At 40.4% G+C, this 12,918-nt stretch overlaps 1 protein-coding gene across 1 annotated transcript in view; it reads right to left on the bottom strand.

The window, feature by feature from the left end:
- Positions 1–12,918, bottom strand: part of grm8a (glutamate receptor, metabotropic 8a) — a 330,011-nt gene that overhangs the window by 316,096 nt on the left and 997 nt on the right. The window contains exon 2 of the mRNA XM_022666576.2: positions 7,269–8,126. Within this exon, the coding sequence (XP_022522297.2) occupies positions 7,269–7,796 (528 nt within the window). The 5' untranslated portion in view covers positions 7,797–8,126. The remainder of the gene's footprint in view (positions 1–7,268; positions 8,127–12,918) is intronic.

The raw sequence follows: 12,918 nt of genomic DNA, 5'->3' as shown, positions 1-12,918 counted from the left end.
CTCTCTCTCTGTAAGTCTGAATCTGTCTGTCTGCAGTCTGTCTGTCCACATCTCTCTCTCTCTCTCTCTGTCTGTCTGCAGTCTGTCTGTCCACACGTCTCTCTCTCTCTGTAAGTCTGAATCTGTCTGTCTGCAGTCTGTCTGTCCACACGTCTCTCTCTCTCTCTCTCTCTGTAAGTCTGAATCTGTCTGTCTGCAGTCTGTCTGTCCACACGTCTCTCTCTCTCTCTGTAAGTCTGAATCTGTCTGTCTGCAGTCTGTCTGTCCACACGTCTCTCTCTCTCTGTAAGTCTGAATCTGTCTGTCTGCAGTCTGTCTGTCCACACGTCTCTCTCTCTCTCTGTAAGTCTGAATCTGTCTGTCTGCAGTCTGTCTGTCCACACGTCTCTCTCTCTCTGTAAGTCTGAATCTGTCTGTCTGCAGTCTGTCTGTCCACACGTCTCTCTCTCTCTCTCTCTCTGTAAGTCTGAATCTGTCTGTCTGCAGTCTGTCTGTCCACACGTCTCTCTCTCTCTCTGTAAGTCTGAATCTGTCTGTCTGCAGTCTGTCTGTCCACACGTCTCTCTCTCTCTCTCTCTGTAAGTCTGAATCTGTCTGTCTGCAGTCTGTCGATCCACATCTCTCTCTCTCTCTGTCTGTCTGTCTGCAGTCTGTCTGTCCACACGTCTCTCTCTCTCTCTCTCTCTCTCTCTCTCACACTCACTGTAAGGTTGGATCTGTCTGTCTGCAGTCTGTCTGTCCACACGTCTCTCTCTCTCTCTGTAAGTCTGAATCTGTCTGTCTGCAGTCTGTCTGTCCACACGTCTCTCTCTCTCTCTCTCTGTAAGTCTGAATCTGTCTGTCTGCAGTCTGTCTGTCCACACGTCTCTCTCTCTCTCTCTGTAAGTCTGAATCTGTCTGTCTGCTGTCTGTCTGTCCACACGTCTCTCTCTCTCTCTGTAAGTCTGAATCTGTCTGTCTGCAGTCTGTCTGTCCACACGTCTCTCTCTCTCTCTCTCTCTCTCTGTCTCTGTAAGTCTGAATCTGTCTGTCTGCTGTCTGTCTGTCCACACGTCTCTCTCTCTCTCTCTGTAAGTCTGAATCTGTCTGTCTGCTGTCTGTCTGTCCACACGTCTCTCTCTCTCTCTCTCTGTAAGTCTGAATCTGTCTGTCTGCAGTCTGTCTGTCCACACGTCTCTCTCTCTCTCTCTCTGTAAGTCTGAATCTGTCTGTCTGCTGTCTGTCTGTCCACACGTCTCTCTCTCTCTCTCTCTCTGTAAGTCTGAATCTGTCTGTCTGCAGTCTGTCTGTCCACATCTCTCTCTCTCTCTCTCTGTCTGTCTGCAGTCTGTCTGTCCACACGTCTCTCTCTCTCTGTAAGTCTGAATCTGTCTGTCTGCAGTCTGTCTGTCCACACGTCTCTCTCTCTCTCTCTCTCTGTAAGTCTGAATCTGTCTGTCTGCAGTCTGTCTGTCCACACGTCTCTCTCTCTCTCTGTAAGTCTGAATCTGTCTGTCTGCAGTCTGTCTGTCCACACGTCTCTCTCTCTCTGTAAGTCTGAATCTGTCTGTCTGCAGTCTGTCTGTCCACACGTCTCTCTCTCTCTCTGTAAGTCTGAATCTGTCTGTCTGCAGTCTGTCTGTCCACACGTCTCTCTCTCTCTGTAAGTCTGAATCTGTCTGTCTGCAGTCTGTCTGTCCACACGTCTCTCTCTGTCTCTCTGTAAGGCTGAATGTGTCTGAAGTGTCGTCCTGTTGGGGCTTCAGTTCTTTTCTTTAATCCTGATGGGAGAAAACAGCTCAGTCTGAGGATCAGCAGCTTCATGCCTGTCAGATTCCAACAAAGCTATTTTCAGCTCCTCCAATAAACACTGTTTAATTCATGAGACACCAAACAACAGATTAAACACCAACTCTAACAAGAGAGCAGAGCGACATCGGCCTGCCGGCTTTAAAACTCAAAATCCTGCTAGAAAAAACTATGTTACACTAGTTTTTATCAGGGGTAACAGAGGCAGGACTGTACTACTGTACTCATATATTCAGAGATCAGACGCATCGTCTACAGAAAATACTTAAAATAACACGCGTGGACTCAGACCCTAAAGAAAGGTTCTATAGTAGCTGTATTTGTCACCAAGACATTAGAAGCGAATCACTGTCCTGTAAGTCCTGTAAGTTGTGAGGTGCTGCTTCCACTGATTTGCATCACCCATGTCTAGACCTGTCATGATGTTTTGGACGATGTTTTGAATGAATGAATGAATGAATGAATGAAGTTCAACTTATAAAGCGTCTTTCTAGAAACACAAGCACGCTTTACAATTTACACGTTTTAAACACAACCTCATTACACATCACCATTCATCCACACACCGGTGAGAAGCAGCAGCCAATAGTGCACAGCGTACTCTAAACCGGAAACAACCCCCGTCCACCTGGAGGACTGCATCCAGCCCTACAGCATTTACCCAGAACAGAGTGATAATCCATACCTGAACACAGTCATACATTTACACACACACACACACACTTATATACATACCACACACTTTACACACACACACCAGATCAATTTGAAGTACCCAATTTACCTGATCTCCATGTTTTCTCATTCACTAACTTATTTACTCACTCACTCTCTCACCCACTCATTCACTAATTTACTATTTTATTCACGAAGTCATTCACTCACTCAATCACTCTCTCACTCATTTACTTACTCACTCATTCACTCAGTCACTCATTCATTCACTCCCTCTGTCAGTGATTCACTCATTCACTCACCTATTTACTCATTTACTCACTCACTCACTCATTGACTTCCTTATTTATTCATTGAGTCACTCACTCACTCACTCACTCACTCTCTCACTCATTCAGTCACCTATTCACTCGTTTATTCACTCATTCAGTAATAGTGAGTGAGATGTGATGCATGGCTGCAGCGGGAGGCTGGGTAAAATATCTGTGCTGGTTGTATCTGGTGCATCATTAGCCCTGGCGGCGCTCACTCACACACACACTCTCACACACACACACACACACACACACACACACACACACACTCACACACACACACACACTCACACACACACACACACACTCACACACACACACACACACACACACACACACAGTATAAAATGTGTTCATATCAATCCGGCAGATTCTGGTCAGCTAATGAACACGAGTCAAACACAGGAGAAGCTGTTCATTAACGACCTGCTGTTAATTGGGTGAACAGCGATGCTGCGCCGGTTCTCTAAGGAGACGATGGACAGAAAGAGAAGAAGAAGAAGAAGAAGAAGAAGAAGAAGAAGAAGAGGAAGAAGAAGGAGGAGGAAGAGGACGGGGCTTTTGTTTGGGCTGATTGGCGGCTGAAAGCTCAGCGGCATCAAGTATCTATCTGACATTTACACAGCACACATTTATCCACCAGAGAACCTGCCGCACACACGCCGGATTAACCCGAGAAACAGAGGAGCAGAAGCAGCGGAGTGGGTGCAATTCTAGGCAAGACCCCTAGTGAAAAAAAGTAGATTAAAGAATACTACACATAGCAAATTTCTGGAGTTTAACAGTTAATTTCTGGAGTTAAATAAAATTGTGTGAGAGTGTTAAACTGTGTGAGTTTATTCTCCAACTTAAACTATAGGTTGAGTTGAGGGGAACTCTTTGGTGGTGTAGAGTTTCAGTTTATTTCAGAGTTTATTGTAAGGTGTTGAGGGGCGGGACTGAACTCAACTCTAATGGGCGTGTCCCCCAATCCCTAATCCTAGCTCACCATCAGTGTGTAGTCTTACCCACCAGGGCTTCCTTTCATGGGGTGTTTTTTATTATATTTTATATATAATGGTTGTTTGTCTAGTTGATGTGTTGTTGGCTATTAGAGCAAGTTACCATATTCTGCACTGTGAAGTGTGATAAAGTGCTGATAGTGCACTGAGAACCGCAATGCAGAATTAAAGTTGCCAAGCAATGGAAAAAATCCTCTGGTATACTCCTAAATGTTTCAGGTTTTTAAAATATTACAATGTTTTTTTAACAATATTACTTTTATAACACACATTTTTGCTGTAAATGAGTTTATGGTAAAATTAAGATTTTACTCTAGATGGAATAAATATTTTAACTCTTACAACAGTTTAGATTCAGACTCCTGAACAGAGTTAAAAAAGATAAAACTCTCAGAAAAGAGTCACTTTAACTCTGTTATAGAGTATATATATATATGTGTGTATTCGATTGTCACACACACATATATATATATATATATATATATATATATATATATATATACACTTAAAATGAGTTGATATTAACTCATGGAGTTTGTTCCAAAAAACAGAATTTGCTGTGTAAGCATTATTATGCTCTATAGTGCACTAAAGTACTAAAGTGTTCTTGTAGCCACATTATTATTAATCAGTATATTTAAAGAGTGATAAAATAGAACAGAATAGAATTTTGTACTTATTATACTTTAATTGTATAAAATAGTACCTAAAAAGTCTTACTTAAATTGTGCTAAGAGAACTTAACTGTACTAAAATGAAACTATTTTAAATAGTTTAAAGTTAAGTAACATTAAAACATTTAAACTACTTCATGTAGAGTGTGTAACCCCATATTTTAAATATGCTTACAGTAAAATTATAATACATTTATAATGAGTATTATCACTATTTATTATACAGCAGGTATATTAGAAACGTACTAAGAATTGATGTTAAAAATATACAGTACAGGCCAAAAGTTTGAACACAGCTTCTCTTTTTCAGTGCGTTTTCTTTATTTTCATGATTATTTACATTGTAGATTCTCACTGAAGCATCAAAACTATGAATGAACTCATGTGGAGTTTTATGTACTTAATAAAAAAAGGTGAAATAACTAAAACATGTTTTATATTCTAGTTTCTTCAAAATTGCCCCCTTTGCTCTGATTACTGCTTTACACACTCTTGGCATCATTCTCTCAATGAGCTTCAAGAGGTGGCCACCTGAAATGAAAAGTTTTCCAACAGTCTTGAAGGAAGGAAGGAGTTCCCAGAGGTGTTTATTAGCACTTGTTGCTCCTTTGTCTTCTTCACTCTGTGCTCCAGCTCACCCCAAACCATCTGGATTGGGTTCAGGTCCGGTGACTGTGGAGGTTCAGCTCATTTTTTATTAAGTACATAAAACTCCACATGTGTTCATTCATAGTTTTGATGCTTCAGTGAGAATCTACAATGTAAATAATCATGAAAATAAAGAAAACGCACTGAAAAAAAGAAGCTGTGTCCAAACTTTTGGCCTGTACTGTACTGTGTGATCTATTTACATTAGAGTACAAGTAGAGTATGCTTCTTGTTCTTGTATACTTCGTTGGGTATAAAAAATGTATTTGATTTAATTTCATTTCATTTTAAATTAGTAGTAGTAATTTAATTTAATTTCTGAAAAGTTACATGACTCAATTCTCATTCTCAATATGTTTTAAGTATAATTAAGTATATATATTTTTTTTTCACCAGGGACTGACTGCGTTTTAATTGGTTGTAATAATTGAACTTTATCTGTTCTCACTGTTGGTGTGAGCAGGGTGTTGGACTTTAATAGCTGAAAGTGGAGCAGATGGAGCTCCTCCTTCCTGTAATATCCAGCAGCACAAAGAGTGATGGAGTGAGACGGTTCGCTCGAGGCCCAATATCCGGCCAGGAACAAAGCCTCTCCCGTCGGAGGATCGTCTTCCTCCCGCCCGCATCACTGAACCTCGTCATCCTGAGCGTCGGCCTAAGAGTTCCCGCGAGAGGAGGCTCCACTTGACCCTCCAGCTCTCGCCCACACCTTCCCACCCCCACGCCCCACATCCAACACACACCCAGACATTACTGCAGAGAGCAGAGAGGTCCCCGCCCCTGCAAACCTGCAGGTAATCCGATACCATTACACAACACCACAAGTGTGAACAGTGCACTCCACTGCGCTCAACAACAACCTACCACTACAATTTCCCACCAACCAATCACAACATGCTTCAGCAAAGAGCCCAAATCCTCAGCACAGGGGTTCCTAACCCTGCTCTTAAAGCACGCTTGAGTTGTCCTGCTCGATTTAGCACATATTCAAACATCTTCAAACATTTTAAAACAGCATTATGTAAACACTGGTTGTTCTTGTGAAATGCAATTTGCACTTTGAGACACTCCTACAAGAAGAAACATGCATTTCTGGACAAGCTGCTCCAGGCTCATTAAAAACATTCAAGCATTTTCAAGCATTTTAAAGCAGCATTATGTACAAACTGATATGTCTTGTTTTCCTACTAGAAAACACGCATTTCTGGACAAGCATCTCCTGATAATTTTAGCATTTTAAGCATTCTAAAGCAGCATTATGTGAGAATAGATATTTCTTTAGAAATGCAGTTTGCACCCCTAAAAAAAAAATTAGCTTTTCTAGACAAGCTGCTCCTGCTCATTTTAGCATTTTAATGCAGCATTATGTGAGAACTGGTTGTTCTTGTGAAATGCAATTTGCACTTTGAAACACTTCTACAAGAAACACACATTTCTGGACAAGCTGATCCTGCTCATTTTTGAATTTCCAAGCATTTTCAAGCATTTTAAAGCAGCATTAAGTACAAATTGATATGTCTTGTTTTCCTACTAGAAAACACGCATATCTGGACAAGCTTCTCCTGCTCATTTTTAGAAATATCAGTCATTTTCAAGCATTTTAATCCAACATTATGTAAGAACTGGTTGTTCTTGTGAAATGCAATTTGCACTTTCAAACACCCCTACAAAAAGCTTCTTCTGCTCATTTAGAATTTTCAAGCATTTACCAGCATTTTAAAGCAGCATTATGTGAGAATTAATATTTCTTTTAAAATGCAGTTTGCACTTTGAGACACCCCTACAAGAAGAAACATGCATTTCTGGACAAGCTGACAAGAATGAGAGACAACAGAACCAGCATCTGAAGTGAGCATAGTATATCCAATGACACAAAGCATTAAACAGCTCTCCCAATCTCGCAAGAACAAAGACAACAACAACAAGCTAAACTATTCTCAGTATCTCAGTGGAACATCATACTGTATCACTTTGAATCTGTTATATTAACAGTTAAAATGCTTCATAAGGATGCATTAAATCTGGCGGGACTTGTTGATTTGCTGATTCATTTACAGCAGGAAAAAAGTTCCAAACTTTTCTCTTTTTTTGCACGATAAAGAAACCCCAGCATCAGCGTATGTGGATTATAAACCACTCCTTCAGCATCACGACCTCAGGAGTCTTACCTTGAACAGCCGCAGGATGTTGGCCACCATGATGGAGACGGAGCTGGCAGATGCTCCGATGACTCCGACTATCTTGTCAGGCTTGGCAAAGAAGGGCATCTCTCCGTTGGTGCAGCGTACATCCGAGCTGTCGCGCTCTATGAGCGCCTGGACGAAGGTGAGCGACTGTTCCAGAGCGTACGTGTCTCGCGAGCATGTGTCGAGGATGCGTGCGCCGAGCGTCACGTTGGGCAGCAGCTCCGGGTCCTTGTTGATGAGGTCGATGGCGAAGAGCATGGCCTCCAGACGATGGATTCCCTTCTCCTTCTTCAGCTCTCCACAGGACACGCCCCGCTCTCCCCGGGCGTGCACTGGGAACAGGCCGCCCAGGATGATGTCTCCGTCCAGACGGATGGAGTGGGCGTACTCTGCGGGTGGAGGAGGCTCCAGCCGTTGAGATAGGGACGGAAGCCAGTAGCAGAACTCGGCCATCAGGAGCAGGAGGAGCCAGCATGGCGCCCGGTTAAGGTGTACAGGTTCTGACCTCATAGCGGAGGTGGTGCACTTAGCGAGGGGGTAAGATCCAAATCCGACAATCCAAATACGTTAAACGAAAGGTTGTGGTGACGCCAAACGGTGGATGAAACCATTTGTGCTCCTTCTGCTTAATCCCGAGGTCGAGGCCCCTGTTCGCCGGGGGTCTCGCCGCAGGGAATTCGCATTCTCCTCATACGTCCACGGCACGTGACGCGTGGCAGGAAGCGAGGGATGAGTGTGGGAGCGGTGGAGGAAAACAGCGGAGGGGGAAGAACGAGCGTTAAGGTCCTCTCTGCCTCATGCTGCAGCAATCTAGCAATCTCACGTCTCTTTCAGCCGAGCCTGCAGAGGAGACAAAACAAGTGCGTGAGCAGCTGTGAGACGCGAAACTCGCGACGCAACAAAACCATCCGAGACACGGACGATCCTGACAGAGAGAAAGAAAAGCATCAGTCAGCTGGAGCTCGATGCATTCCTTCAATTCTGCTTCACTGAGTCACTCAAATGAGGAGCCATCGCTGCTCCCACTATGTATGTTTACACAGACAGTCAAAAGCTGCCTGCAACAAATGAGAATGCATTCATTAGTATAACAAAGCTGAAGCCAAGAGACAAACAGGAGGCTGGGAGACAGAGAGACAGATATATAGATAGATAGACAAGACACAAAAGACACTAGGGGTATGATACACAATACACAATATATACGACCATACCTCCTTTTATAAAAGAAACAAAAAACAAAAAAAGAAATCCAGCCAACCAATAAGGGGTTCTATAACTACAGAATGCATAAAAGAAAGCATAACGTCATGTCACACCATTTACACCATAAGGACACTGGAATGTACATCCCACTGGAATGCACAGTAATAAATGCAAGGTCTTCTTTTTTTCACCGGCTCTATATACTCTATATATATATGTGAGTATTCTCTGCTTAGTGATCATTTATATAATGTGCTCATTTTCTAAGCACTGCAGACTCGACACGTGATACATGAAATATGTTGACAAAGGTCTACCTGCGCACTTGTTCAAACGATTCGTGACTCACAAGACGCCACAATGCCACCCAACCGACTCTCTCTAGGAGGATGAAACGGGGGGGAGCTTTTCAAAAAAACGAGTCAAGTCATCTTCTCCTGGTGAGTCACGGACGCCGACAAAGGAGAAGACGAAAGTTGGAACTTAAAGCTGGTAAAACACTAAAACTTTTTACCAGGGTGCAAGCCAAAAACAATGCATGAAAGGAAAATTCCTAGTTTTTCCTAGTGATCTAGAAATGGTGATTTAGTACACTGGAAGATGGAAGGGTCTATTTCCACTCCAGTAGATATTGCAGCCATTTGTTGCATGCTTGCAGTCTGCATGTTGCACTGTTGCTGCATCTTCTACAGTAGCTTATCATGACATAAGAAGCAGGTAAAATACAGTAAAAATACAGACTTTCCTTGTTCTATTATTAAGATTTTGAGCAAAAAGATAAGGCAGCGAATGTTCTTACGAACACTCACTAACAGAAATAAATGCACACCAGATTGCTGCAAATTTAAAACCCAATAAAAAGGCTTATAAGATAAGATAAGGCATATTTTGGGTAGTGTTCCTCTTGGTGAGAGATCGTTGAAAGCTAGACATATCTGTAAGATGCACACAAAAATATTTCACCCAGTTCTGAAAAAAAAGAGAACTGAGAGAAGCAAGGTGGTCCTAGGTTGTAGGTTGTAGGTTCTAGGGTGTCTGTCAGCCAATCACTGTTTGCATTGTTCTCATTGTTTTCAGTGCTGTCATGAACTAGAAACCTGAACTTTCTTTGATTTTACCAAATTAAAAACCTCTGGAATATAATCAAGAGGAAGATGGATGATCACAAACCATCAAACCACCAAACTGAACTGCTTGATTTTTACACCAGGAGTAAAGCAGCATAAAGTTATCCAAAAGCAGTGTGTAAGACTGGTGGAGGAGAACATGATGCCAAGATGCATGAAAAAACTGTGATTAAAAACCAGGGTTATTCCACCAAATATCCACCACAATTTTTGTTATTTCAGTCATTTCTCATTTTCTGTAAATAAATGCTCTAAATGAGAATATTTTTATTTGGAATTTGGGAGAAATGTTGTCTGTAGTTTATAGAATAAAACAACAATGTTCATTTTACTCAAACATAAACCTATAAATAGTAAAATCAGAGAAACTGATTCAGAAACTGAAGTGATCTCTTCATTGTTTTCAGAGCTGTTTATATCAGCGCTTTAGAATTATACCAATGACATATGGAGCTACTTGAGTTTGTTAATGGTGTAAAAATAGACATTTGTTTGCATGGGTAAATCTATGCCCTTATCACTAGCATTATAAGACTGTTGGGAGCATCGGCTAAAAGTGCTGTATTTGGGAAAACTGAGGAAGAACAGACATGGGCTATTCAACAAAAGTTAATTCTTGTTAACATGATTCACTACAACCCAAGTCCACTACAGACTGGAGTTCTCCTTTAACAGAAGTACAGTATCTGAAAGAACAATTGTTTTTTTAGTTTCACCCCTAAAAAGTTAAAATCTTGATGCTTTTTTTATCTCCAGGTTGTAAAAGTTGTATTTTTGAATACTATTCTGCATATCCGACTTAAAAAAATTATCTATTTTTAAAGCATGTAAAAATGATTCCTCATATTCCACACTGTATATATTTTTTCACATTTTGTTTTTGTAGAAATCTTCTTGTCTATAGAGCTCTGCTTAAATATATGTTAAAGTTTCTCGAGTTTTAAGAGTCTGCTGTTTCTTTACACTTTTACTCGTCATGTTAATTTGATAATCTCATCAGCTGTGAAATCTGATAAACGAATGTAGGATTGTTCTTCACTTACAGGCGAAATGAATGTATTTCTTTATACACTTTGCTTTTCCCAATAATAAAAAAGAGACTGAAACATCTGGGATTGTTTATTTATGCGTTTATTATGAACAATATCACAGTATTTATTTGTCAGTATTAGCATGTCAGACTGGTGGAGGAGAACATGATGCCAAGATGCATGAAAAAAAACTGTGATTAAAAACCAGGATTATTCCACCAAATATTGATTATTTCTGAACTCTTAAAACTTTATGAATATGAACTTGTTTTCTTTGCATTATTTGAGGTCTGAAAGTTCTGCATCTTTTTTTTGTTATTTCAGTCATTTCTCATTTTCTGTAAATAAATGCTCTAAATGAGAATATTTTTATTTGTAATTTGGGAGAAATGTTGTCTGTAGTTTATAGAATAAAACAACAATGTTCATTTTACTCAAATATAAACCTATAAAAAGCAAAATCAGAGAAACTGAGGTGCAAAACAGCTGTGTTTTCTGTTTGTTGTCACAAATTACACTAATGCTTTCCTCATCTGAGTGAAATGAATCACCCGGCTGTCCTCTCACTAATAAGGCTGGAATTGATGGGCAGTTGCAGAATTTAAGCTCCTCGATCGTTATCAGTGACACAAAGATGAAGGGGTTCTTAGGCCCTTCTGGCAGGTTGAGTCCCATTCTCTCTCTCTCTCTCTCTCTCTCTCTCTCTCTTTCTCTTTCTATCTCTCCCTCGCTCTCTCCTTTTTTTAATTTACAAGTATCGGTATGTGTCAAGCTGTGCCATCTTCTCCTGGAGATTCTATTCCGTCTCCTGCAGCAGGAGCGCTCTCCGGGGATTCCTCTGCTCTTTGCACAGACTGATAGCTTTTCTCAATCCCTCTCTCTCCTTCACTCCCTCCATCACTCTTCACCTCCCTTCCCCTTTCTTTCCCAACCTTCTCACAATTGTTGCACATCACTTTATTTATTTATTTACATTTTTAAAGCTTGTGTAGTGTTGTTTTTTATTTCTTCGTTTTTATTTTACAGCAGCTCTGCTCTTGTTTTAATCTGAGGTCAGATTAGGTTAAGTTGGGTTAGTTTGGGTTAAATATAAAGTAAATATAAATGCAACAATGTGCATGCATTTATGCATGTATTCATGCATGTTTATCATTGCAGTTAACCCCTTAAAAGACCTTGGTCTGCATAGATAGGGGCTACAGGTGTAGTAGGTGATAAAAAAAAACCCTGTTTCTCTGCAGTAAAAAGCTAAAGCTAAGTTATTTACATTATGAAAGTTTTTCTTTTAAATTACATATCAGTTTTAAGAGGAATCAACATCAAATTCATACCCCAAAGACATAAAATCTAAACAACCATAAGGAAAAGAAGAGTTTAAAGGACATGAACTGTTTCATTTGATTGTAAATTGTATGATTTTTATTCATTGTACTGTATGTTGATGGTTGCAGATTGATTTCAAATACAATATTTTCTATTGCAATCACAATTAGGATTTTTAGTAATGTTTCTTATCAAATGTTATGCTTAAGATATATAGGATAAAGGCATGCAATAGCAGGTAGAGAATTGACAAAAATGACTGGGTGTTAAGGGGTTAAGTCTTTCTTTTCTCTCCTATATATGAGTAACAGGCTGTGCATGCTAACACACATCTAATGGGTTACACTATATATAACATATATAACATAAGATTAGCAGATTAAAACGTGTTTAAACCATTTTATCACCAGATATTTTTGATCACACGAGCTCACGAGCTTCAGTTCTGTTTGTTCAGGCTTCCTGAAGCTCAGACAGATCCAGCGCTGCGTTGGGTTTGTTGATAGCGTGTTTTTGCAGCGTGTTAATCGTGCAGTATACTGCGCTGCTCTGCAATATCTCTGCATAACTGAGAGCCTGAGAACAGAGCTCAGTGCAGCACAGCATTCCCATAACCCACCTCTACTAACACATGCCTATACTCATCATTACTCATCACTGCAGAGTATCTCACACAGTACTTACTATTATACTGTAGATTTACATACAGTTACAGTAAACACTATACTCCATACTATACTCCCTTACTATACTCCCCACACTATACACTACACTATACTACTCACACTATACTCCATAATATACTCCACACTATTCTCCACACTATACTCCCCACATTATACACTACACTATACTACTCACACTATACTCCATAATATAATCCTCAATATACTTCACACTATACTTCACAATATAATCCACAATATACCCCACACTATTCTCCAC

The sequence above is a fragment of the Astyanax mexicanus genome, chromosome 2, assembly GCF_023375975.1.
Source record: "Astyanax mexicanus isolate ESR-SI-001 chromosome 2, AstMex3_surface, whole genome shotgun sequence".
Taxonomy (NCBI): Eukaryota; Metazoa; Chordata; class Actinopteri; order Characiformes; family Acestrorhamphidae; genus Astyanax; species Astyanax mexicanus.
The sequence above is the reverse complement of the archived record's forward strand: the minus strand, read 5'-3'. Positions and strand labels throughout refer to the sequence as shown.